At 45.5% G+C, this 25757-nt stretch overlaps 1 protein-coding gene and 1 long non-coding RNA gene across 3 annotated transcripts; one reads left to right on the top strand and one right to left on the bottom strand.

Annotated features, from left to right (window-relative positions):
* The first annotated feature begins 13982 nt into the window (after window positions 1-13982).
* LOC137541458 (uncharacterized) lies at window positions 13983-17837 on the top strand. Its single transcript, XR_011025168.1, has 3 exons — window positions 13983-14187; window positions 14713-14814; window positions 16415-17837. It is a non-coding gene; the product is annotated as an uncharacterized lncRNA (long non-coding RNA).
* Window positions 14555-18240, bottom strand: LOC137541457 (uncharacterized). 2 transcript variants are annotated; one of them, XM_068262765.1, is made up of 3 exons: window positions 18034-18240; window positions 16207-16369; window positions 14555-15699 (listed from the first exon to the last, which is right to left on the bottom strand). In XM_068262765.1, the coding sequence occupies exons 1-3, from the start codon at window positions 18218-18220 to the stop codon at window positions 14880-14882; spliced, it is 1170 nt and encodes a 389-aa protein (XP_068118866.1). In that variant the 5' UTR covers window positions 18221-18240; the 3' UTR covers window positions 14555-14879. The 2 variants fall into 2 exon arrangements, with proteins under 2 accessions (XP_068118866.1, XP_068118867.1); XM_068262766.1 differs by lacking the exon at window positions 18034-18240 and adding an exon at window positions 16558-16591 and having other exon boundaries at window positions 14558-15699.
* Window positions 18241-25757: the final 7517 nt, after the last annotated feature.

The following is a 25757-nucleotide window of genomic DNA, read 5'->3' as shown; positions in this document are numbered from 1 at the left end:
GACCTGGGGAGTTCGCCCACAAAATCCATGGACAAATGGGTCCATGGTTCACTCGGGACTGGCAGGGGCTGCAATGTTCCAACAGGTGCCTGACGGGAGAGTTTGCTCCTAGCACACACTGCACATTCCCTCACATACTCCTTGCAGTCAGTTGCCAATGACAGCCACCAAGCACATCTAGCAATGAGATCTTGAGTTCTGGTGGCCCCAGGATGCCCAGCATTCTTGTGGGAATGGAAAAGCTGCAATATTTGTAAGCGAAAAGGCAATGGGACAAACATGAACCCCTCAGGCTTCCCCTCTGGTACATCTTGTTGGAACGGACCCTACGTGACTGTCCAGTCTTTCCAGGTCTCAGTGGCTGCCAGAACCATCTTTTGAGGAACAATGGTTTCTGGGTCTGAGGGCTGTGCTGTCTCGGGCTCAAAACATCTGGATAAGGCATCAGCCTTGATGTTCTTACTACCAGGGGTATACGTGATTACAAATCTGAATCTTGAGAAAAATAATGACCACCGGGCCTGTCGGGGGCTAAGTCTCTTAGCGCCTTCAATGTACTCCAAATTCTTGTGGTCAGTGTAAACCGTAATGGTATGTTCTGCCCCTTCTAGCCAATGTCGCCATTCCTCAAAGGCCAATTTGATGGCTAGAAGTTCCCTATTGCCTATATCGTAGTTTTTCTCTGCGGGTGAAAATCTACGGGAGAAATAGGCACAAGGATGCAGTTTTCCCTGCAAACCGGAGCGCTGAGACAGCACAGCCCCTACCCCTACCTCTGAGGCATCTACCTCCACGATAAAGGGAAAGGAGATGTCAACATGTCTCAGTATGGGTGCAGAACAGAACAGTTTCTTCAGGGTGGAGAAAGCAGCATGGGCCTCAGGGGACCAGTGAGTATCTGCCCCTTTTTTGGTGAGACTGGTGAGAGGTGAAATCACCGTAGAGTACCCGTTTATGAACCTCCTATAGTAGTTGGCGAACCCCAGGAATCTCTGGAGAGCTTTCAGCCCTACAGGTTGGGGCCACTCCAAGACAGCTGAAACCTTTCCAGGGTCCATAGAGAGGCCAGAGGTCGAAATTATGTACCCCAGAAAGGCGACAGAGGTCACTTCGAAAATGCACTTCTCCAATTTAGCATAAAGCATATTTTGTCTTAACTTTCGTAACACAAACTTAACATGCTTTCTGTGTTCTGAGATGTTGGACGAGAAAATTAGTATGTCGTCTAAATACACCAAGACGAATTTGCCCAATACCTCTCTGAACACCTCATTAATCAACTCTTGGAAGACGGCCGGGGCGTTACACAACCGGAAGGGCATCACTAGGTACTCGTAATTAACGTACTCGTGTTAAAGGCCGTCTTCCATTCATCACCATCCCTGATACGCACAAGGTTGTATGCACCCCTTAACCACTTGAGGACCCACCCTTTACCCCCCCCTTAAGGACCAGCGCTGTTTTAGGTGATCTGTGCTGGGTGGGCTGTGCAGCCCCCAGCACAGATCAGGGTGCAGGCAGAGCGACCAGATCGCCCCCCTTTTTTCCCCACTAGGGGGATGATGTGCTGGGGGGGTCTGATCGCTCCTGCCTGATGGGTGTTGCGGGGGGGGGCACCTCAAAGCCCCCCTCCGCGGCGACATTCTCCCCCTCCCTCTCCTATCTGTCTCCTCTGGGGATCGGGGCTGCACAGGACGCTATCCGTCCTGTGCAGCCAGTGACAGGCTGTCCCCTGTCACATGGCGGCGATCCCCGGCCGCTGATTGGCCGGGGATCGCCGATCTGCCTTACAATGTAAACAAAGCGGATTATTTCCGCTTGTGTTTACATTTAGCCTGCGAGCCGCCATCGGTGGCCCGCAGGCTATTCACGGAGCCCCCCGCCGTGAATTGACAGGAAGCAGCCGCTCGCGCGAGCGGCTGCTTCCTGATTAATCAGCCTGCAGCTGGCGACGCAATACTGCGTCGCTGGTCCTGCAGCTGCCACTTTGCCGACGCGCGGTATGAGTGCGCGGTCGGCAAGTGGTTAAATCCAGCTTCGAGAAAATCTTAGCACTGGTGACCTGGGTAAAAAAATCGTCTACCAAGGGCAGAGGATAACGATTCTTTACTGTAATTTTATTTAAGCCCCGATAATCAATGCATGGACGGAGGTCCCCATCCTTCTTTTTCACAAAAAAGAACCCGGCCCCTGCTGGGGACCGAGAAGGACGAATTAAACCCTTAACTAAATTTTTTCGGATGTATTCTTGCATGGCTAATTTCTCTGGCCCAGATAGATTATAGAGATGACCTCTAGGGGGCATACAGCCAGATCTGAGATCAATGGGGCAATCAAAAGGATGGTGTGGAGGAAGTTTATCGGCTGACTTAGGACAAAACACGTCCGCAAATTCTGAATACTGATCTGGCAATCCCTCCATGTGAATCTTGGTTTCACCCAAGGTTACCTTCTCTAGACAATGATGATAACAATGGGTAGACCAGCTCATTAGCTGACCTGTAGCCCAATTGATCTGAGGCGAGTGAAGTTGTAACCATGGCATACCAAGAATGATCGTGGAGGTTGTCATTCGCAAAACCAGAAACTGTAAATTCTCTCTATGTAACACCCCTACCGTAACCCTTAACTCTGGGGTCTGAGACAGAGGGTGGTTACTCTGCAGGGGGGAATCGTCCTCTGCAGTGACCAGAATCTGTTGTTTCAACAGGGAAATTGGGATCCCCAATTTCTTAGCAAATTCGTAATCCATAAAGTTGGCTGCTGAGCCAGAGTCAACGAAGGCCTCAGTGGTCTCTGTCTTATCCTTCCAAGATATAGTACAAGGGAGGAGCAAACGTTTATCGTCTAGAGGCAAAGACTGTTTGGGACAACTCTGCACTATATGACCCACCTCTGCACAGTATAGACAGAGCTGCTCTGTTTCTCTGCGCCTCCGCTCCACCCGGGACAATTTCGACCGCCCAATCTGCATTGGTTCTGGTGGAGATGAATCGGGTGGAGATGAATCGGGTTGAGGCACGGCGTAGGAAACATATCTCACATCGTTCCTACTCCGAGTCTGTCTTTGATAACGTAGGCGACGATCAATCCTGACTGCTGATGAAATGGCCTCATGAATAGACTTTGGTTCGGGGTGACCCAATATTAGATCAGAGACCGCGTCTGACAACCCTGACAAAAAAACAGTCCAGAAGTGCGAATGAGTCCCATCTAGCTGAAACTGCCCACTTCCTGAACTCAGCTGCATAATTTTCCACCGCACCCTTGCCCTGCCGTAACGTCTTGAGTTTCCGCTCAGCGGTAGAGGCAATGTCCGGATCATCATAAATTATAGCCATAGCTTTAAAAAATTCCTCAACCGAGGCTAAAGCCTCATTACCTGGCTGAAGATTATATGCCCAGGTCTGGGAATCCCCTGACAACAGAGTCTTAATAAACGTAATTCTCTGTGCCATGGTTCCAGAAGAATTGGGTCTCAACTCAAAGTATGACAACACTCTATTTCTAAAATTCTGGAAGTCAGATCTGTGACCAGAAAACCTTTCAGGTACAGGCATACGTATGTCTGTGCTAGGAGGAGATCCCACTGTGTTCACAGCCATCTGAAAGGCTTGTACAGACCCAGATAATGCGTTGATCTGAGTCTGATGACTGTCCAGCACTCGGATGAAAGTTTCCACCAAGGTGGTGAGTGCATCAAGACGGCTGTAAAGCGCAGCCAAGACCTTGGAGCTGCCACCTCCAAGGCCTGTCTCCTACTGCTCTAAAACTTACCAAACACACAATTGGAGAACCTCACTCCCAAACAGTTCTCTGCTGCTTTATAAAGCCTGCAGGCTGCTTATAAGCCAATGAGAAATGCACACATAATACACCTAGCCTGCAGTGATAATCAAGCAAAAGCTGAGCAAGTCAGCCAATTAGTAGGAGAGGGCTTCAGTAGCATATAGACAATGGCTATATGACCAGCAGGGGGCACCAGCGTGCAGGATATTCCCTCTCATCTGCCCCCCTCCTAACTAAACTGCATGGGATACTACAATAATTAAAAACAATGGTGCATGAGCCAGCCTGGGGCCCCGGGAACTCTCACTGCCCGGGACCCCAGAACCAGCATCTAACACCATATGTGAGCGCAGCCAAGACCTTGGAGCTACCACCTCCAAGACCTGTCTCCTACTGCTCTAAAACTTACCAAACACACAATTGGAGAACCTCACTCCCAAACAGTTCTCTGCTGCTTTATAAAACCTGCAGGCTGCTTATAAGCCAATGAGAAATGCACACATAATACACCTAGCCTGCAGTGATAATCAAGCAAAAGCTGAGCAAGTCAGCCAATTAGTAGGAGAGGGCTTCAGTAGCATATAGACAATGGCTATATGACCAGCAGGGGGCACCAGCGTGCAGGATATTCCCTCTCATCTGCCCCCCTCCTAACTAAACTGCATGGGATACTACAATAATTAAAAACAATGGTGCATGAGCCAGCCTGGGGCCCCGGGAACTCTCACTGCCAGTGCATTTCTCATTGGCTTATAAGCAGCCTGCAGGCTTTATAAAGCAGCAGAGAACTGTTTGGGAGTGAGGTTCTCCAATTGTGTGTTTGGTAAGTTTTAGAGCAGTAGGAGACAGGCCTTGGAGGTGGCAGCTCCAAGGTCTTGGCTGCGCTCACATATGGTGTTAGATGCTGGTTCTGGGGCCCCGGGCAGTGAGAGTTCCCAGGGCCCCAGGCTGGCTCATGCACCATTGTTTTTAATTATTGTAGTATCCCATGCAGTTTAGTTAGGAGGGGGGCAGATGAGAGGGAATATCCTGCACGCTGGTGCCCCCTGCTGGTCATATAGCCATTGTCTATATGCAACTGAAGCCCTCTCCTACTAATTGGCTGACTTGCTCAGCTTTTGCTTGATTATCACTGCAGGCTAGGTGTATTATGTGTGCATTTCTCATTGGCTTATAAGCAGCCTGCAGGCTTTATAAAGCAGCAGAGAACTGTTTGGGAGTGAGGTTCTCCAATTGTGTGTTTGGTAAGACAAAGTACAAAAGACAGAAGGCTGATTCGGTATCCAGGGCAGGCAGGGTTTGGCAACGGTATATCAGATATGGGTGGTACCGAATCAGAAAGCAGAGGGATAGTCAGGAAAGTAACAGGTCATAACAAATATCAAACAATGCCTAGTCTTGGGTGTGAGGTCCGTGGTCTCTACACCCTGGAACTAGTTTGATGTATAACAGAATGATAACACAAGTTCCCTAGTCTTGGGTGTGAGGTCTGTGGTCTCTACACCCTGGAACTAGTGTGAAGTATAACAGAATAAACACAAGTAATCTGGCTCAGTGTGAATTCCCAGGTCCTCCTGGTTCAAACACACTGTAGGATCTGACTAAGGTCTGAGTGCTTCCACGTAGTGATCGCAATGGCAGACAATTTGAGAGTGGCCAGCAGTAACCATATATAGAGCAGTGCTCACTGGCGCCGCCCTAAAATGATCAACCAATGGTTACTAGCGGAGGTCAGCTGACCAGCCTGGTCAGCTGATCCCCCCTTGGCCATCATAAAAGTTCTGCCTTTCAGCGCGCGCGCGTGTATTCCTAAACCTATGTGAACTAACAGGCTCAGCCACCCCAGCTGCACGCTGCTGCGTGCAAACCGCCGCGCAGGACGCGGAACCAGCCGCCTCGCTATCAATACATGCGACGGCTTTTCCGCGTTCTGCCATGTCACTAGATGCACGCTTCCGCGTGCAGACCGCCGCATTGGACGCGGAATCAGCCGCCTTGCTGCTAGCACGCGGCGGCTTTTCCGCAATTTCTCACACAGCCTTTTACATTTTTTCCATTGACTTGAATGGGTGAAATCTGATTGGCTGCTTGTAGCTCCGCCCAGGTGGGCAGGGGTGCCGCGAGACCCCCAGAACATATCATCCCAGGTAGTAAGGGATCTGTATACCAAGTTTAGTTCAAATCGGTCGAGCTGTTTTCGCGTGATCGCGGCACACACACATACACACATACACTTATACATACGATTTTATATATATATATATATATATATATATATATAGATAACCAACTTTTGTTTAAATATCTGTAAAAAACAATTATTTTCATTAAACATCAAATGACAAAAATAATAAATAAAAATTAACATATGTCAAGTTTTGATTGCTTAAAACATGTTCAAAGATTATGATGCCAAAAGGTGTTTCCATTATTTTGTCCAGACCCTGTATTGGTGTGCAAGATCTGTCCCCTGGAGTTTAAAGGGAATTGCGTTGAATCTCTTCACATAAAGATCCGCACCATTCAGTTAAAGCCACTTTATTTAATCTTCTTAAAATCACATTAAAGCATCAAATGTACCAGATCTACCATGACAACTCCTTTCAAATCTGGTGATGCTTCTTCAAGTCATTAGACACAAAAGCACAGGGACAGTTGAAGCTATGTAATCAGTTCCTACCAGTTTTGATTAACTCAGTTTCTAGCTGCATACAATGTGCACGTAAACTGGAATTATAGACATCTTATTGCCTATCTCTGTACTTCACACATCACACCAAAGCTGTATCATTCACAAGGCCACCCAAGGCAGGTGCCTAGAGCCTAATCCGTGTTCAGGGGCCTGGCTGGCAACCAGAGCCGGGACAAGGTCCTCCAGCACCCAAGGCTGAGACACCAAAGGGTGCCCTCCATCACCCCCACCACAGTCTTTACACTCTGGTTGCTATTTGATTACTAGAAAACCCAACCCCCCCCCCTCCTCCCCACCACCACCTTAATCTCTAGTAATCTGGCTTGCAGTCACTGCCATGTATCCCCTTTTCTTATTTCTCTCTGCTTCAGACACAATAGGGTATTGATAGCTGAATGAGTTGTGCGCCCCCTCCTACACTGCGCCCTGAGGCTGGAGCCTCTCTCGCCTCTGCCTCGGCCCTGGCAACTTTTATGAACCCTATTCCCCTTCTTACCTAATCAAAGAAAGGTGGCCAACAAGGGGATCTAAATATGAGATTTTGCCTAGGTCCCCATTTCCCATGTACTCCTTACTGGGAGCATATTAGTTGATATAGGAAATACACAATATCCAGGCAAGTCTCTCGCTTTTGACAACTACAATCACGTTAGTAAAATATTGAGTTTAGAGCGCAGCTTGGTGGACAGCCAGGCTATGTTTGTTATTGCCAAGTGCTCTCTATAGGACAAGCCATGCCATCTACACTACTGCAGTAAATCACTAAGACTCTGTTTATTTGTTGTTTGGGTGCTGTCCTAATGCTGATAGGTGTTGCTCTTTGCTCTTGTTCAGTATGATGTTATTGCGTTTCTTTTATGCTGACGTTATTGTCTGTGTTTTTCAAACAAACAAAAATTATATTGTACTGCATTATAGCTCAGGGCCCGTTTCCACTATCGCGAATCCGCATGCGTTGCCCGCATGCGGATTCGCACAGTCAGTACAAGTGGATGGGACTGTTTCCACTTGTGCGTTTCCCCGCATGTTTTTCTGTGCAGAAAAAATCTGCAGGGTAGGGCCCTCAGAATTCGCCTGCGTGTGGAATGCAGGCGAATCGCACGCAATGTATTTAATAGGGAAATCGCATGCGTTTTCCCCATGCATTTTTTGCCGCGATTTCGCATGCGATTTCGCATAGGTACCCATGTTAATTCACACAGGCAGTGACATGGTTAAAATCGCATACAGCCTTACCTATGCGAAATCGCATGCGAAATCGCGGCAAAAAACGCATGCGGAATCAAACCCGCATGCGATTTGCCTGCGGTGATTCGCCGGCGATTTCGTAACGCTATAGTGGAAACGGGCCCTCAGAAGTGATAACAACAATACCAATAACATTTCTTTAGCACTTTTCTCCCATAGGACTCATGATGTAAAATGAAATCCATATTACCTAATATTTCTTACATCTGTCATGTATGAACTGTTTATCTACTCTAGGTGATGCTTTTATACCTGTGCTTCAGCTGTGTGTGTTATGGCTACAGGAAAATCAATAAAATATATTTGACCACCAATTATTGTCATCTGCAGAGTCGAGCTTCTGTTTCAGCAAAAACTGGGACATCGAGTTGCACAAAGAAGCCATTCAGGATGATAGAATGTATCTGTGACCTAAGAGTAAGGGCTGGGATCCCGGCACTTTGCGATCAGCTGCGGTCAGAAAAGCGCTGCAGCAGTAGAACCCTGGGAGGGTGATTCCACAGCTGCTGCCTGCACCATTTTTGCCGCAATCCCAGAGCAATTGTATTCAAGGAAATTTGGGGAAAATTTGCCATCCGATTTGGAGATATTATAGCAATTACTTAAAGGACCTCTGTTGCGAAAATCTTAAAATTTTAAATCGATGTAAACATATACAGATAAGAAGTACAGTACGTTTCTTCCAGAGTAAAATTAACTATAAATTACTTTTCTCCTATGTTGCTGTCACTTACAGTAAGTAGTAGAAAACTGACAGAACCAACAGGTTTTGGACTAGCTCATCTCCTCATGGGTTTTCTTTATTTTGAAAAGCACTTAGTTAATGGCAGTTGCTCCGTCCAACTGCCAAGAAAGTGTGCAGCGAGCAGGCAGGCTGGCCAGCATCTTTTTATAAATCTTTTCCAAGGAGTGTTTTTATAAAGAATAAAGGCCATGCTGAAAATCCCCTATGGAGAGATGGACTAGCCCAAAACCTGTCAGTAATGTCAGATTTCCACTACTTACTGTAAGTGACAGCAACACAGGAGAAAAGTAATGTATGGCTCGTCTTACTCTGGAAGAAACTTCTTATCTGCTTCTTATCTGTATGTGTTTACATGTATTTTAAAAGTAAAGATTTTCACAGCAGTGGTCCTTTAAATATTTCCATATTTGTTTTTTCTCCCAAGGTTAGAGTGGGAAGGAGGGGTGAAGCAGGCAATTTGGGTTCCCCGCTAATGCTGAAAGCTTGGGCGCCGACATAGGCACCTATAGGAATATTGGCATTGAGCTGTGATTTGATTGCCCAATAAATAGCCGATGCAGTGCCCGTTATTAATTGGGCACTGGGAGCACCCAAATTACAGCTCAATGATGATATTTCTATTCCATTTATATTGGATGATATTTCTAATACCATAGCTGTGCATGGCACAGCTTCTGGGATTCATCTGTGTCCTTGCAGAACAGGAAGTGCTGCCATGCGCGGCAGATAGTGATAACAAACCTGTAATCAATTAGTCTCAGATCCTTCCTTTGGCTAGAAAGTGTAATGGTCAAGGACTTTACCTCTGACACGAGACCTGGGTTCAAATCTCTACTCTTCCTGTTCAGTAAGTTGCACCTATTCAGTAAGGAGACCTTGGGTGAGACACCCTAACACTGCACCGTTCTAATGAGTGCGCTCCAGTGGCTGCCTCGCAAGCGCTTTGAGTCCGACAGGAGAAAAGCACTATACAAATACTGGAATTTATTTTATTTATTCCTTTCTTTCAAATACTGTCAGTTGGCAAACATCTGCTGTCTGTAAGTAACTTGTACCCTGTGACTGAGTCACTGACATCGGAAATAAATATTCACATCTGCATTAGAGAGCTTGGAGAATAGGTGCGGAAGAGGCAGTCTCTTGTATTGTATTGACTATAAGTTTTGTCTATGTGTAGCACTAATAGCTTCTGACCCACTTCAGCTGTTTACCTGCAAGTGAGCAGTGCGGTAATCAGAAATGATGTCATTCAACAAACACAAGCTGATACGACGCGAGGGCGTCTTCATGCTTAACGTGCAGCACTGTATTGATTCTATCGGCGATTACCGGTGTGAAATGAAAAAATGGCAAGACCTAAGGCAAACGCTCGTTTATTTGCTTTAACTTCCAAGCGACCTATAAATGGCAGGTGATCGCCATTTGATAGCAAACAATTCAGCGTTTTAAAGATTCCAGTAAGGTATGTGCTGGGTGGCCATAAGTAGCCAAAGCCGGCACTATCAGCAATGATCAGGTGATGATCATGTTAATAAACCAATAATTATGCACTGACTGACGTCATGTATCTACACAGCTATAGCGGCGTTCGAATGCCCGATGACCGATGCTAGCGGCAATACATTACCTGTTCCGGCCGGGGCATGTCCCCTGGTCTCCGCTGTCACTTCTCTGTGCTCGGCTCCTCCACCTTCAATGAACTTAGTGTCCCGGCAGGAAGTTTAAACAGTAGAGCGCCCTCTACTGTTTAAACTTCCCCGGCAGGAAGTTCAGTGAAGCTGGAGGAGCCGAGCACAGAGAAGGGACAACGGAGACCAGGGGACATGCGCCGGCCAGAGCAGGTAATGTATGCAAGGGGAGGGGGCCGCGGCAGCACCACCACCACAGATTGTGATCAGTTTCATGCTAAAATCGATTCACAATCTGTTTGCAGTAAAGACAGCCATACGATCCCTCTCTGATCAGATTTGATCAGAGAGGGATCTATCTGTTGGTCGTATCTGATGGCAAATCAACCAGTGTATGGCTACCTGTAGAGGGGAGAGAGATTATAGAGAGCTTTGTAGGTTAGGGTTAAGGGCTTGTTCACTCCTAGGGCGTTTTGCGTTTTTTTCAAGCACCGGAGATTTTGAAAATACTATTAAAAGTGCTTGTGCAATGATTCCCTATGAGAGTGTTCACATCTGAGCGTCTCATTTCCGATCCGCTCAGCAAAGCACTGCCTGTACCATTTTTGAGGTATTTTGCCTCAATGGAAAGTATAGGGGAATCACACAACCCTTGAAAAAGCGCTTTGCTTAGCGATTTCCCAGGCGCTTTTAAGAATAAATACAATGGGCTTGATTCACAAAAGGGTGATAACTGAGTTATCACGCCTAAAAGCTTTGCACTTGCAAACTAGGGTGCAAACTACTCAGCACCCTAGTTTGCACGTGCAAAGCTTTTAGGCGTGATAACTGAGTTTTTAGGCATGATAACTGAGTTATCATGCTTTTGTGAATCAAGCCCATTGTATTAATTATTTTCCGGATCAAAGAGTTCACTTCCTGACTGACGTCAGGAAGTGAAAAAACAAATCGCTCTGCAAAAGCGGATAAAAAACGCAGCTCCCTCCAAGCGCTGGCAGGGGAAAAACATTTGCCCACAAAATTGAAAATCGCTGATGTTTTCAATTTCAGCCATGTTCAGTGCAGATTGGAGGGGAGCCTGTCTGGTAGTTGGTGGTCCAAAAAGTAGTATATTATAACAGTGGCGTAGCAATAGGGGGTGCAGAGATTGCAACCGCATTAGTGCCCTTGGGCCAGAGGGGCCCTCCCTCAACCACAGTATTAGCTCTATTGGTCCTGTGCTTGTAATAATCACTTCTATAGATACCTTGAATAGTAATAGTAATTATTAGCACACTGTCCCCATCTCCTTCTTGCACCTCTGACACTGTGGTTCTCCTTGGCAGGATTTGGTGCGCCCTATCAATTGTTGTGTATACAGTGCTTGGGGAGCCCCAATGTAAAACTTGCACCAGGGCCCATTGCTCCTTAGCTACGCCACTACCGATAGCCTGGCTGCGTTGTGCTTTGTCGCGCATTTACGGCCCGGCTGCACACTTGCCCCAGTCATGCTCCAGCAGGCGCAGGACGCTCCCAGCGGCGGGGGCATGCTTGCAGCCAGCCCACACATACTCGACAAAACGTGACTTGGCCAGGCTATCGCCCCGTGCAGCAGGAGCCACCAGGGGAGTTGTAGAGGGGCCGAGTGGCCACAAGGGGCTTAAGGAAGCCCCGGGTAACGGTCCATCTGTAAATGGCACCTGCGAATAATGGCGCACGGTGTTGTTGCTAATCCGTTTGACGCTTATCGCTATTTAACGTTAAAGCCTTATCGCTATTTAACGTTAAAGCATTATTGTTATTTAGCGTTAACACACAGAACCCTCTCTGTACCTATCCCTAACCCTAAGACCCCCCTGGTGGTGCCTAACCCTAACCACCCCCCTGATGGTGCCTAACCCTAACCACCCCCCTGATGGTGCCTAACCCTAACCACCCCCCTGATGGTGCCTAACCCTAACCACCCCCTTGGTGATGCCTAACCCTAACCACCCCCTTGGTAGTGCCTAACCCTAACCACTCCCCTGGTGGTGCCTAACCCTAAGACCTCCATGGTAATGCCTAACCCTAAATCTCCCCTGGTGGTGCCTAACCTTGACAGTGTTACATTAAATCCATTCACTGTTTTGCAGTTAAATAACTTCTGCAGTTTGGCTTATGTAGGGCGCTATTGATAAATAATGTTACTGTGCACAATAACGTCTGCTGTTTGGCATATGAACAGCACTATTGATAAATAACGACGTTACTGTGTGCCGTTTTTCTTCTTTTTTCCCTGTGCGCCATTATTATGCAGTACTAACGATAAATAGCGATAAGCGTATCTTTTTAATGTGGCGCCATTTTTATGCATAGGCGCTGTGCGCCATTATTCGCTGATACCGAGTCAGGAATAGGTACCTCAGTATACATAGCCAGGATTAGATGCCTCTGTATAGATAGTCAGGAACAGGTACCTCAGTATACATAGCCAGGATTAGATGTCTCTGTATAGATAATTTAGACAAATGGGTCCTAAAAATTCCTATCACAGATAATCCTCCACAAGTCTGAGACTTCTCAATATGATCAATGTAAGACTAAGGAAGCAGGAGGAAATAAATTATATATAAAAGTACAAATTTTATTAATGACCAGAATAAACACACATATATGTAAATCTATTTAAAATTGACCAGAACACACAGGTGGGCCACCATGTCTAGGCCAGATGAAAAAATATAGGGGATCCCCTAAAAAAATATTGATAGTGCGCAATCCATCAAATATCTTAATGCAAAAAAGGGGGGAAGCGACTCCTAGCAGGTAACATTGAAACAAAAGACCTTGGAGAGAAATATATCATTGGTTTTAAAGGCCAAGTGCCCAGGACCTAAATGGAAAAAAAACAAACAAAAAAAACCACATCCTAGTAGAAGAGCACAGGTGTATCAGATACTGGCTGTGTTGCTGCAATGTTTCATTGGTTTTAAGGGCCAAGTGTCCAGGACCTAAATGGGAAAAGACATCCTAGTAGAAAAAGCACAGGTATATCAGATTCCGGCTGTGTTGCTATAATATTTCCAGTGATTTGCAGGATCAAAAGGCTGAATAACGGCTGATAGAGAGATTCAATCCATCACAATAGGTGGTCTTACTGCATATGTTATCACAAAATAATTGATGTGCAGGTCCACAGGTCAGGCAAGCTGTCTCATTTATGAGCTATAACAATGGCCAGGTGCATAAAGGTAGATTGATAGGCACACACTGTATGTGGCAAGCACTTCGGGCTAGTAAACAAAAAATTTTTTATATTCACAGCAAGCCTGACACATCCGCAAGCCCCAGGAGCAACAAGCAATTCACCAGAGTTAGTGCCACAATCAGAAGCACATCCTGAGACAGATTCACAGGCAAGTGTTTAAACCACAGACATATGCAGGTACAGGTGGTGTGATATTAAAGTTGATATAGTTCATTCATGGAACAGTCCGCCAGGGTCATCCCTTCAGCAGCATCAACTTGATGTAGACAAACTCAAAATTCCAGCAAACAACAGCATATAGCAGCATATAGGTGCATCCTAGGAAGCTGTTTCAGGGCTGGTGCACACCAAAAACCGCAAGCAGATCCGCAAAACGCTAGCGTTTTTTGAACCGCTTATTGTCATTTTGATAGCGCGGTTTTGGGGCGTTTTGGGGGCGTTTTGCGTTTTTTGCGTGCGTTTTTGGAAGCGTTTTGCGTTTTTCAGGAAAAGAGGTAGAAAGACCTTAAACAAAGGGTTAAAGTGCGATATATTGATGACACATGTGAAGCACATTGAGCAATTGAAGTAAAAAACCCAATATAAAAAGGGTGGGGTCCTTAACAACATTGTGGGTTAGTTCAGGAGAGGTGACACTGTGGTTTGTAGAGAAGAGTGACTTTTTTTGGAAAATGTTTCCTGATGTGCTGTTATTGCTCTGTGTAGCAGCATATATGAGACGTAGGCCAAGGACAAGGAGATACTGGGTGCATCCCATGCTACAAGAGCGGCGCCGGAAGGGTCAATTTAGGACCCTATATAGAGATTTGAGGCACCATCCAGAAAAGTTTTTTGGCTACACCCGCATGTCTGTGTCCAGGTAAGAATACTTGTCACTTATTTTTATAATGGGGCTAAGTATTTTGGGGAGGAATGAAATTGTAAGCACTTTTTGGCCCTTAGTTAACTGTGTTTGACTGTAAACAGAAAAACAACACAATAATCAATCCGCTGTATACATAAGCTAACCAAATAACTGTGATACTTGATCCTGGTGTGTTATGTATTCAATGCCTAAGGCCTCCATCTAATTTTTCTATAGGAGTAACTACTATATTATATATCCATAGTTTACCCAAAACATTTGGAGTATATTATGACCTTACATACTCCTGGTGCATACTTCATTAAGTATATGGCAACAATAGGCATATGGGACACAGTAATGAAGCAATGTTTGAACAAAATCTTTCGTTTTAATGTTTTGTTCTTCTGTGCAAAGAATATTTTGGACATGTGTTGTCCATACTTTGCTTTCAGCAGCAAAAGTAATATGTCACAAATGAAAAATGTTTCTGCAACAAACAACAGTAGATCTAAAGATAAGCATGCTCTTTTTTCCTAGTTTTGATGGCCTTTTAGCCAAACTGAAGGATGCCCTTCGCCGACAAGACACTAACTTTCGCCTAGCAATCACACCAACTGAGCGACTCCTCATAACATTGAGGTAATGTAAACTAAGATCCAAATCTGAGCATTGAACAATAAAATAAAATGTAAAACTACAAAAAACTAGTCATGTTGTGATAGCAAATCACACATACTACCAGGGCCCTGATTGTAAGCATGTGTACCTGATTCAGCATTTGTATGAGGCTGGCTGTGCGATGTTAAATCAGTGTACACTGTAGAGTCACTGTGCATAGATGATGTTTGAAATCGCATACCTTGATCAGGGCGCTGAGGTGGAGGCATAGAGTAATGAGGCTGTTGACCATATGGCATGTTATGCATATGCATTGGTGGGTAGTGGGGTGGGTCATAAATGCGTTGCATATGGTAAGAGAGTTGTGGGTGTGCATTATATTGTTGGCTGGAAGCAGGCAGGTGTGGTTGCTGCAAGTAGTTGTGCACATTGTCATCTGCACGGGTCTCAGGTAGTAAGAATCTCCCCAGGGTCTCAGAGATGGCATGTCTGGCTGCCCATTGCTTATCAGGAGGCACTTTTTGTAATAGTGGCACCAAACTTAAAAGATACTGTGTGCATGGCTCTTTAAGTTGTTTCATTTCATCCTCTCGCTTCTCCATATGATCAACAGCCTTTTCTATTGAACTAATCAGCTTCTGGTCGTATTCAGCCCTGCTCATACCTCTTCCTATTCTCCTGCCTTGTGTAGCTACCCTCACACCTCTACTAGACCTGACAGTTGTGCGTGTCCGACTACTCGCTGGGCTGTGTGGTGTGTGATCTGGGGTAGTAGAGTCACTGTCTTCCACTGTAGCAGTGTCAACATCCTGTGTAGTGTCTTCTTCAACTTCAACATCACTGGTGGTGGTAGGTGGCACCTCTACATCGTCCTCCTCAGGATCTGGTGGTAGGCTATCTTCAGTCCTTTGGAAAGGGGAAAGCACAACTTTAGTTCATGGAATAGTGACCATGGATGTCACAGCAAATATATGGGCACAATGCGATGCATCTTTCATTGCAAAACAATAGCAGTAGCCTGTCTATTTTTCCCATTATTTGTGTACATAGCTTTTAGGCACAGCCCCTGAGCAAGCATAGAGCAAAACTGGCCTGAGTAAACTAGCACTGATTTTGGTAGATGTGTGTTACAGATGTGTGATGCAGACACTACTGCAGCCAAACATATAACCAGCACTGTCAGGCAACTGTTATGTTGGGTAACGAACAGTCCACATTCCTGTCATGTAATCATTTTAAACTGGACCTATGCCATCCTTACATTAAGCTACGTCCCCCAATATATTTGGTAGAGTGATGGCAGATTATTCGTTCCACACTACTGAATTGCATTGTGGGCCTACTCCTTCCTTCACTGTTCTATTGGCGAAGTTGACAAACATTGCAATAGGTTAACATTTACGCCATACTTACTCAGCCGGTTCATGATGTTTTCTTAGAAATTCTAATATGCCACAATATTTATATTTTGTTCGCTGCGAACTTCCAGACCCACTTTTGGATTCATGGTATTGCTTTTCAATCTCCTTTTTGTAACTGTCTCTGACCGACTTCCATCTTGTCCGCAGGAGGGCAACTAGGAATAAAAATAAACATACATGTTATTTCTTTTCTTTTGCAGATTTCTGGCAACAGGGCATTCATATGCAGCACTTCACTACCAATTCCTCATGGGAAGAAGTACAATCCGATACTTAGTTTTGGACACCTGCACATTGATCTGGAAAGTACTTCAACCGGAATTTATGCCAACTCCTGACGTACCTATGTGGGAGGCTAACATGCAGCTTTTTTGGGAGAAACATGATTTCCCTAACTGCCTTGGAGCAGTGGATGGGAAACATGTCAGACTGGTTATGCCTGCATTCACTGGCAGTCTCTATTAGGCCCTGTTCATATTATGTGCGTGTGGAAAACGTGCAGAACGCATGTAGTAAACGCACTGGAAAAACGCATGCGTTTGTACGCGTTTTTGTAATGCGTTTGTATGCGTTTTTTCCTTATGCGTTTTTGATCATACCTGGAAGAGTCCTACACTTCCGACGAGAAACGCACCTCCGAATACGCATACAAAAACGCATGCCATGCGTTTTTAGTGCGCGCCCATTGACTTTCATTATAATGCGTTTCTGTGCGCGACGCACAGAAATGCATCCAACTATGCGTTTCTGCCACGCATACGTTTGCCACGCGTATATGTGAACAAGGGCCATACCTTTGCATTGATTTTTCTGGCCCTCGCAAAACGCACACAAAACGCGTACCTTAAAAACGGACACAAACGCGTGCAGTGTGAACGGGGCCTTACAATTATAAAAAATTCTTTTCACTAGTGCTCATGGCTGTTGTGGATCCTAATTTGAAATTTATCTATGTGGATGTTGGGGCTTACGGAAGTTCCCATGATTCCTCAGTCTTCCAGCACAGTCGATTTGGCGTGAAGCTTCGCACAGGCCAGATGACTTTACCACCACCACGCCCCTGGCCTGACACTGTAGAACCACCTTACCCCTGTGTGTTTGTGGCTGATGAGGCCTTTGCACTGTCTGAGCATGTTATGAGACCGTATGCACAGAGAGATATGACTCATAAGAAAGTAGTCTTTAATAACCGCCTGACCAAAGCCAGACAAGTAGTAGAATGTGCATTTGGAATTCTGGCAAACAAATGGCGCATTTATCACACTGCTATAAAAATGCAACCAAAGTATGCTATAATAGTGGTGAAGGCAACATGTATTTTGCATAATTATGTGAGAACACTAGATAGCATGACCATAGAGGAGGAAGAGGGGGATCTTTCAAACAGTGCTCTTGTCACTTTACCACCAGCTACTTTACGTGGTCCCATTTCTGCCATTCGCAACAGAGACAAATTAGCTGATTATTTTGTGCCATAACTGTAAGAAATAAAAAACCTGCAGGCTGCTATTTACTTACATGACGAGATCAGTATTATTGTGCAAATAAACATTCTTGAAACCGTGTTGTATGTCTATATCATTCATGACACTCTAAAGTGGCAAATAGCGCCCTAATAATACATGTGAGTACATACACACACATGTACCTGCTGTTTATAAGGAGAGATGGCTAAAGAGAGAACAGCTTTGCCAGAGACCTGTGATAATGACATTTCTAATTGTTTAATTACTCATTTAGTGGAGGGGTGATGATATATTGTCTGCAAAGTGCTGCATGAAATCAATAAAATACAACAATTCTGTACACATATACTTACTCTTAGAATCCTTGCCCTTTTGGCTCAAAGTATTCCATTTTTCTCCAAGAAAATCTTTTGCAATGTTGCTCCAGATTTCATGAGCCCTTTGGTGATCTTTATATCCAGGCAAAGACTTGTCATAAAGTTCTGGGCTGTTTTCAATCTTAATTATCAGGTTTTCTGTGGTAAACCACTTTGCTGCCATCTTCCTCCTGCGCAGTCTAAAATCCCTCATGCAAATCTGCCACACAGGAAGCACACTTTGACCTGGAAGTGCGCATTCTTGAAAAAACGCATCCGCATCCGCATCAAAATCCGCTTGATCAAGCGGTTTTACAGGCGTTTTGCGTTTTTCCTATACTTAACATTGGAGGCAGAAACGCATCCGAAATCCAAAAAATGCCTCACCCAGGCATTTTTCGTTTCTGCAAAACGCCTGCCGCTCTGGTGTGCACCACCCCATTGAGATACATTGACCAAGCAGATCCGCAGCCGCAAGCGGATCTGAAAACGCCCAAAAAGCCGCCCGGTGTGCACCAGCCCTCAATGATCATATGGTAAACAGTGTTACTCCATAGGAGGCTGTTTTCAAGTCACCAGTAGAAATGCATATCATTGAGGTATACTCATCTGAGTAGCTGGTCACTGCAAAGTACATCCACAGGAGCCCATGTGCTGCCACCACAAGTGTGTCTGGTCACAAAGAGAGCCTTATGGCCCATACTCACGGGCGAGAAATGTGGCCTGTCGCCAGCACACGTGAGCGTGTGGGCGACAGGCCGGCGACAGCTTCTCGCCAGGTCCCTCCGCGTACACACGCGGAAGAGGGACCAGCGGCAAGGCGGAAGCTGTCGCTGACGTTCCTCCTCCCCCCGCCGGAAGCTCCATGTACCTACATGGAGGTTGCTGTCGCTAGTCCGCGTACTCACGCGGACTAGCGACAGTTGCGGCGGGGGGGCAGCGGCGACTGTCGCCATGCGATTGAAAGTTTCAATCGCATGGCGACATGAGCGGCGGGCGACAGTTCGGGGTGCGCGCGTGTGCGACGGCCCATACTCACGGGCGACCTGTCGCCGCAACACGCGCGCGCCGCGTGTTGAGGCGACAAAAGTCCCTCGTGAGTATGGGCCATTAGAGGCCAACCGGTTTCACTGGTGAGATTACCAGCATCATCAGGGCAGGCTCAGAAGTTTTGCTGCCTGTGGGAGAGAGGAGCCGGCCTAAAATGGCACTGGGCGGCCAAAGGATGCTACCACGCCCCCCCATGACCACTCCCACCCCACCATCACAGGATGCAGGTGGTGAGTGAGAGGTGGAGGCAGAGGCGTGATGCATCCAATTCTCCGCATGTACGCACGGCGTTCCCCCCGCGTCCGCATGCGGTGATGCGGATCAAAGGAGGTAACGCATATATGCGTACAAGTGCATGCACAGCGTTTCCCTCGCGTCCGCAACCGCCAAGCGGATCAAGTAGGAGGGAGCGCGTATATGCGTACGACTGTACGCGACCCACAGAGACCCCCAAACAGGGCCGCTATGGAAATGCGGCCGACGCAAAAGGGCTCCGGGAACGCTGAGGGGCACGGACTATTAAGACCCCACCCCCTGATCGATGGTAAGGAGAAAGGGTGGCCCGGCTGTCCCGCAGGCGGGGCCCCGGGTCCCCTGGGCCGCCCAGTCGCCATCACCGCCGGAGCGCCACCATAGCCGCGGCCAAGTGTGCCCAGGGGCAACAGGAAACGGGGCAGGGGGGGGAGAGGAGGGCCACGGGGGAGGAGGACAGGGTAGGCCCACAGGCAGGCCACGGGCCAGCAGGCATTAGCCCAGTATATGGTCCATGTCAAGCCAAAGACTGGGCCGACCCCGAGCACCCCCCCAGGGCACATCGATCCCACATCCAGGACCACCAGCAAGTGCGGCGCGCCGGGGGGGCCATAGCTACCACCTCCCACAGGATCAGCAAAGTCATCGAAAAAAGTTACATATTGAAAAAAACATAATATAATAATGCAAAAATATTTCCATTAATAATAAATCCCTAATAGCTATATATAATTAAGTAATCATAAGCAAAAAAATAGAATACGAAAGTAAAATGAAATAATAATAAATAAACTGTTGTCCTGCCGATAGGGGACCAAACGAGAGGAGACCAAGGACAAAGTGGAGCAACGGGGGGCCACGCCAACCCACCAACCACCATCAAGGAAGTGTCAAAGATCATATCTAAATTAGATGGCATAAAAGGTTTTAAATCAAAAAAATATATAAGGGTCGGGAAAAGACCCGGTTCGGGCGCAAAAAGGCCGCCAGCTTAAGCACAGCAAAAGGAAAATATGAAGATTCATCCTTAGAAATTGAACAAAAATAATGAAAAATAGAGAACATATGGCCATGAGCCAGAGCACTGCTGTCACAGAAATGGGGCGAAATCAATACCTTCATTAAGGCCCGGTGTCCGAAAGGCCTTAAGTTTGTAAATCCAGAAGGCCTCACATTGGAGGAGTCTCCCGTCCCAGTCCCCTCCCCGTGGGTCCCGGTGTACCCTATCCAAGCCAAAGAATCGAATTTTCCTGGGGTTACCCCCCTGGCAAATTGCGAAGTGTCGGGCTACAGGTGTCTGGTGTCCCTCCTGGATACCATAAGTGTGTTCATAAATACGTCTGTTAAGGGATCTGCCAGTCTTGCCCACATAAAAGGCCCCACAGGGGCAGAGGAGGAGATAAATTATCCCCTCCGTCTCACAGTTAACATAATGTCTGGTAGTTAATACAACGTCTCTCATCACAAGGGGGCACTGTTTACCGACATAGATGTACCTGCATTGGTTACAGGAATGACATGGGTAAGTGCCCAGAACTGTGCAATTACATAATTTGGTTTTGCCTCTACCTGAGTAGTGGCTACGTGTCAAGGTATCACCTATGGTGGTGGCCCGCCTGTAGGTAACAGAGGGCTCCCTCGGAACAAAGGGGGCAACACGCTGGTCGCCCGTGAGCACATGCCAGTGTTTCTGAAGTAGGGCGCGGACCTGAAAGTGATGATCATTGTATTTGGTAATGAAGGAAAGCACATGGGCTCCTGTGGATGTACTTTGCAGTGACCAGCTACTCAGATGAGTATACCTCAATGATATGCATTTCTACTGGTGACTGGAAAACAGCCTCCTATGGAGTAACCACTGTTTACCATATGATCATTGAAACAGCTTCCTAGGATGCACCTATATGCTGCTATATGCTGTTGTTTGCTGGAATTTTGAGTTTGTCTACATCAAGTTGATGCTGCTGAAGGGATGACCCTGGCGGACTGTTCCATGAATGAACTATTTCAACTTTAATATCACACCACCTGTACCTGCATATGTCTGTGGTTTAAACACTTGCCTGTGAATCTGTCTCAGAATGTGCTTCTGATTGGGGCACTAACTCTGGTGAATTGCTTGTTGCTCCTGGGGCTTGCGGATGTGTCAGGCTTGCTGTGAATATAAAAATTTTTTTGTTTACTAGCCCGAAGTGCTTGCCACATACAGTGTGTGCCTATCAATCTACCTTTATGCACCTGGCCATTGTTATAGCTCATAAATGAGACAGCTTGCCTGACCTGTGGACCTGCACATCAATTATTTTGTGATAACATATGCAGTAAGACCACCTATTGTGATGGATTGAATCTCTCTATCAGCCGTTATTCAGCCTTTTGATCCTGCAAATCACTGGAAATATTATAGCAACACAGCCGGAATCTGATATACCTGTGCTTTTTCTACTAGGATGTCTTTTCCCATTTAGGTCCTGGACACTTGGCCCTTAAAACCAATGAAACATTGCAGCAACACAGCCAGTATCTGATACACCTGTGCTTTTCTACTAGGAAGTCTTTTTCCAATTAGGTCCTGGACACTTGGCCCTTAAAACCAATGAAACATTGCAGCAACACAGCCAGTATCTGATACACCTGTGCTCTTCTACTAGGATGTGTTTTTTTTTTTCATTTAGGTCCTGGACACTTGGTCTTTAAAACCAATGATATATTTCTCTCCAAGGTCTTTTGTTTCAATGTTACCTGCTAGGAGTCGCTTCCCCCCTTTTTTGCATTAAGATATTTGATGGATTGCGCACTATCAATATTTTTTTAGGGGATCCCCTATATTTTTTCATCTGGCCTAGACATGGTGGCCCACCTGTGTTCTGGTCAATTTTAAATAGATTTACATATATGTCTGTTTATTCTGGTCATTAATAAAATTTGTACTTTTATATATAATTTATTTCCTCCTGCTTCTCTGTATAGATAGACAGGAATAGGTACCTCAGTATACATAGCCAGGATTAGATGCCTCTGTATAGATAGTCAGGAATAGGTACCTCAGTATACATAGCCAGGATTAGATGTCTCTGTATAGTCAGGAATAGCTACCACAGTATACATAGCCAGGAGGATTAGATGCCTCTGTATAGATAGTCAGGAATAGGTACCTCAGTATAGGTAGTCAGGATTAGATGCCTCTGTATGGATAGTCAGGAATAGGTACCTCAGTATATATAGCTAGGATTAGATGCCTCTGTATAGATAGTCAGGAATAGGTACCTCAGTATACATAGCCAGGATTAGATGCCTCTGTATATATAGACAGGAATAGGTACCACAGTATAGGTAACCAGGATTAGATGCCTCTGTATAGTCAGGAACAAGTACCTCAGTATACATAGCCAGGATTAGATGCCTCTGTATAGATAGCTAGGAATAGGTACCACAGTATAGGTAGCCAGGATTAGATGCCTCTGTATAGATAGACAGTAATAGGTACCTCAGTATACATAGCCAGGATTAGATGCCTCTGTATAGATAGTCAGGAATAGGTACCTCGGTATAAATAGCCAGGATTAGATGCCCCTGTATAGATAGACAGGAATAGGTACCACAGTATAGGTAGGCAGGATTAGATGCCTTTGTATAGTCAGGAATAAGTACCTCAGTATACATAGCCAGGATTAGATGCCTCTGTATAGATAGACAGGAATAGGTACCTCAGTATACATAGCCAGGATTAGATGCATCTGTATAGATAGACAGGAATAGGTACCTCAGTATACATAGCCAGGATTAGATGCCTCTGTATAGATATCTAGGAATAGGTACCTCAGTATACATAGCCAGGTTTAGATGCCTCTGTATAGATAGCCAGGAATAGGTACCTCACTATACATAGCCAGGGCAGGATTAGATGCCTCTGTATAGATAGTCAGGAACAGGTACCTCAGTATACATAGCCAGGATTAGATGTCTCTGTATAGATAGTCAGGAACAGGTACCTCAGTATACATAGCCAGGATTAGATGCCTCTGTATAGATAGACAGGAATAGGTACCACAGTATAGTTAGCCAGGATTAGATGCCTCTGTATAGTCAGGAATAAGTACCTCAGTATACATAGCTTAGGATTAGATGCCTCTGTATAGATAGACAGGAATAGGTACCTCAGTATACATAGCCAGGATTAGATGCCTCTGTATAGATAGACAGGAATAGGTACCTCAGTATACATAGTCAGGATTAGATGCCTCTGTATAGATAGCTAGGAATAGGTACCTCAGTATACATAGCCAGGTTTAGATGCCTCTGTATAGATAGACAGGAATAGGTACCTCAGTATACATAGCCAGGATTAGATGCCTCTGTATAGATAGACAGGAATAGGTACCTCAGTATACATAGTCAGGATTAGATGCCTCTGTATAGATAGCTAGGAATAGGTACCTCAGTATACATAGCCAGGTTTCGATGCCTCTGTATAGATAGCCAGGAATAGGTACCTCAGTATACATAGCCAGGATTAGATGCCTCTGTATATATAGACAGGAATAGGTACCACAGTATAGGTAGCCAGGATTAGATGCCTCTGTATAGTCAGGAATAAGTACCTCAGTATACATAGCCAGGATTAGATGCCTCTGTATAGATAGACAGGAATAGGTACCTCAGTATACATAGCCAGGATTAGATGCCTCTGTATAGATAGACAGGAATAGGTACCTCAGTATACATAGTCAGGATTAGATGCCTCTGTATAGATAGCTAGGAATAGGTACCTCAGTATACATAGCCAGGTTTAGATGCCTCTGTATAGATAGCCAGGAATAGGTACCTCAGTATACATAGCCAGGATTAGATGCCTCTGTATATATAGACAGGAATAGGTACCACAGTATAGGTAGCCAGGATTAGATGCCTCTGTATAGTCAGGAATAAGTACCTCAGTATACATAGCCAGGATTAGATGTCTCTGTATAGATAGACAGGAATAGGTACCTCAGTATACATAGCCAGGATTAGATGCCTCTGTATAGATAGTCAGGAATAGGTACCTCAGTATACATAGCCAGGATTAGATGTCTCTTTATAGTCAGGAATAGCTACCACAGTATACATAGCCAGGAGGATTAGATGCCTCTTTATAGATAGTCAGGAATAGGTACCTCAGTATAGGTAGTAAGGATTAGATGCCTCTGTATAGATAGTCAGGAATAGGTACCACAGTATAGGTAGCCAGGATTAGATGCCTCTGTATAGATAGACAGGAATAGGTACCTCAGTATACATAGCCAGGATTAGATGCCTCTGTATAGATAGTCAGGAATAGGTACCTCGGTATAAATAGCCAGGATTAGATGCCCCTGTATAGATAGACAGGAATAGGTACCACAGTATAGGTAGGCAGGATTAGATGCCTTTGTATAGTCAGGAATAAGTACCTCAGTATACATAGCCAGGATTAGATGCCTCTGTATAGATAGACAGGAATAGGTACCTCAGTATACATAGCCAGGATTAGATGCATCTGTATAGATAGACAGGAATAGGTACCTCAGTATACATAGCCAGGATTAGATGCCTCTGTATAGATATCTAGGAATAGGTACCTCAGTATACATAGCCAGGTTTAGATGCCTCTGTATAGATAGCCAGGAATAGGTACCTCAGTATACATAGCCAGGGCAGGATTAGATGCCTCTGTATAGATAGTCAGGAACAGGTACCTCAGTATACATAGCCAGGATTAGATGTCTCTGTATAGATAGTCAGGAACAGGTACCTCAGTATACATAGCCAGGATTAGATGCCTCTGTATAGATAGACAGGAATAGGTACCACAGTATAGTTAGCCAGGATTAGATGCCTCTGTATAGTCAGGAATAAGTACCTCAGTATACATAGCCAGGATTAGATGCCTCTGTATAGATAGACAGGAATAGGTACCTCAGTATACATAGCCAGGATTAGATGCCTCTGTATAGATAGACAGGAATAGGTACCTCAGTATACATAGTCAGGATTAGATGCCTCTGTATAGATAGCTAGGAATAGGTACCTCAGTATACATAGCCAGGTTTAGATGCCTCTGTATAGATAGCCAGGAATAGGTACCTCAGTATACATAGCCAGGATTAGATGCCTCTGTATATATAGACAGGAATAGGTACCACAGTATAGGTAGCCAGGATTAGATGCCTCTGTATAGTCAGGAATAAGTACCTCAGTATACATAGCCAGGATTAGATGCCTCTGTATAGATAGACAGGAATAGGTACCTCAGTATACATAGCCAGGATTAGATGCCTCTGTATAGATAGACAGGAATAGGTACCTCAGTATACATAGTCAGGATTAGATGCCTCTGTATAGATAGCTAGGAATAGGTACCTCAGTATACATAGCCAGGTTTAGATGCCTCTGTATAG

The sequence above is a fragment of the Hyperolius riggenbachi genome, chromosome 12 (assembly GCF_040937935.1).
Source record: "Hyperolius riggenbachi isolate aHypRig1 chromosome 12, aHypRig1.pri, whole genome shotgun sequence".
Classification (NCBI taxonomy): Eukaryota; Metazoa; Chordata; class Amphibia; order Anura; family Hyperoliidae; genus Hyperolius; species Hyperolius riggenbachi.
Note: the sequence above shows the minus strand (reverse complement) of the source record. Positions and strands in the feature narration are given on the sequence as shown.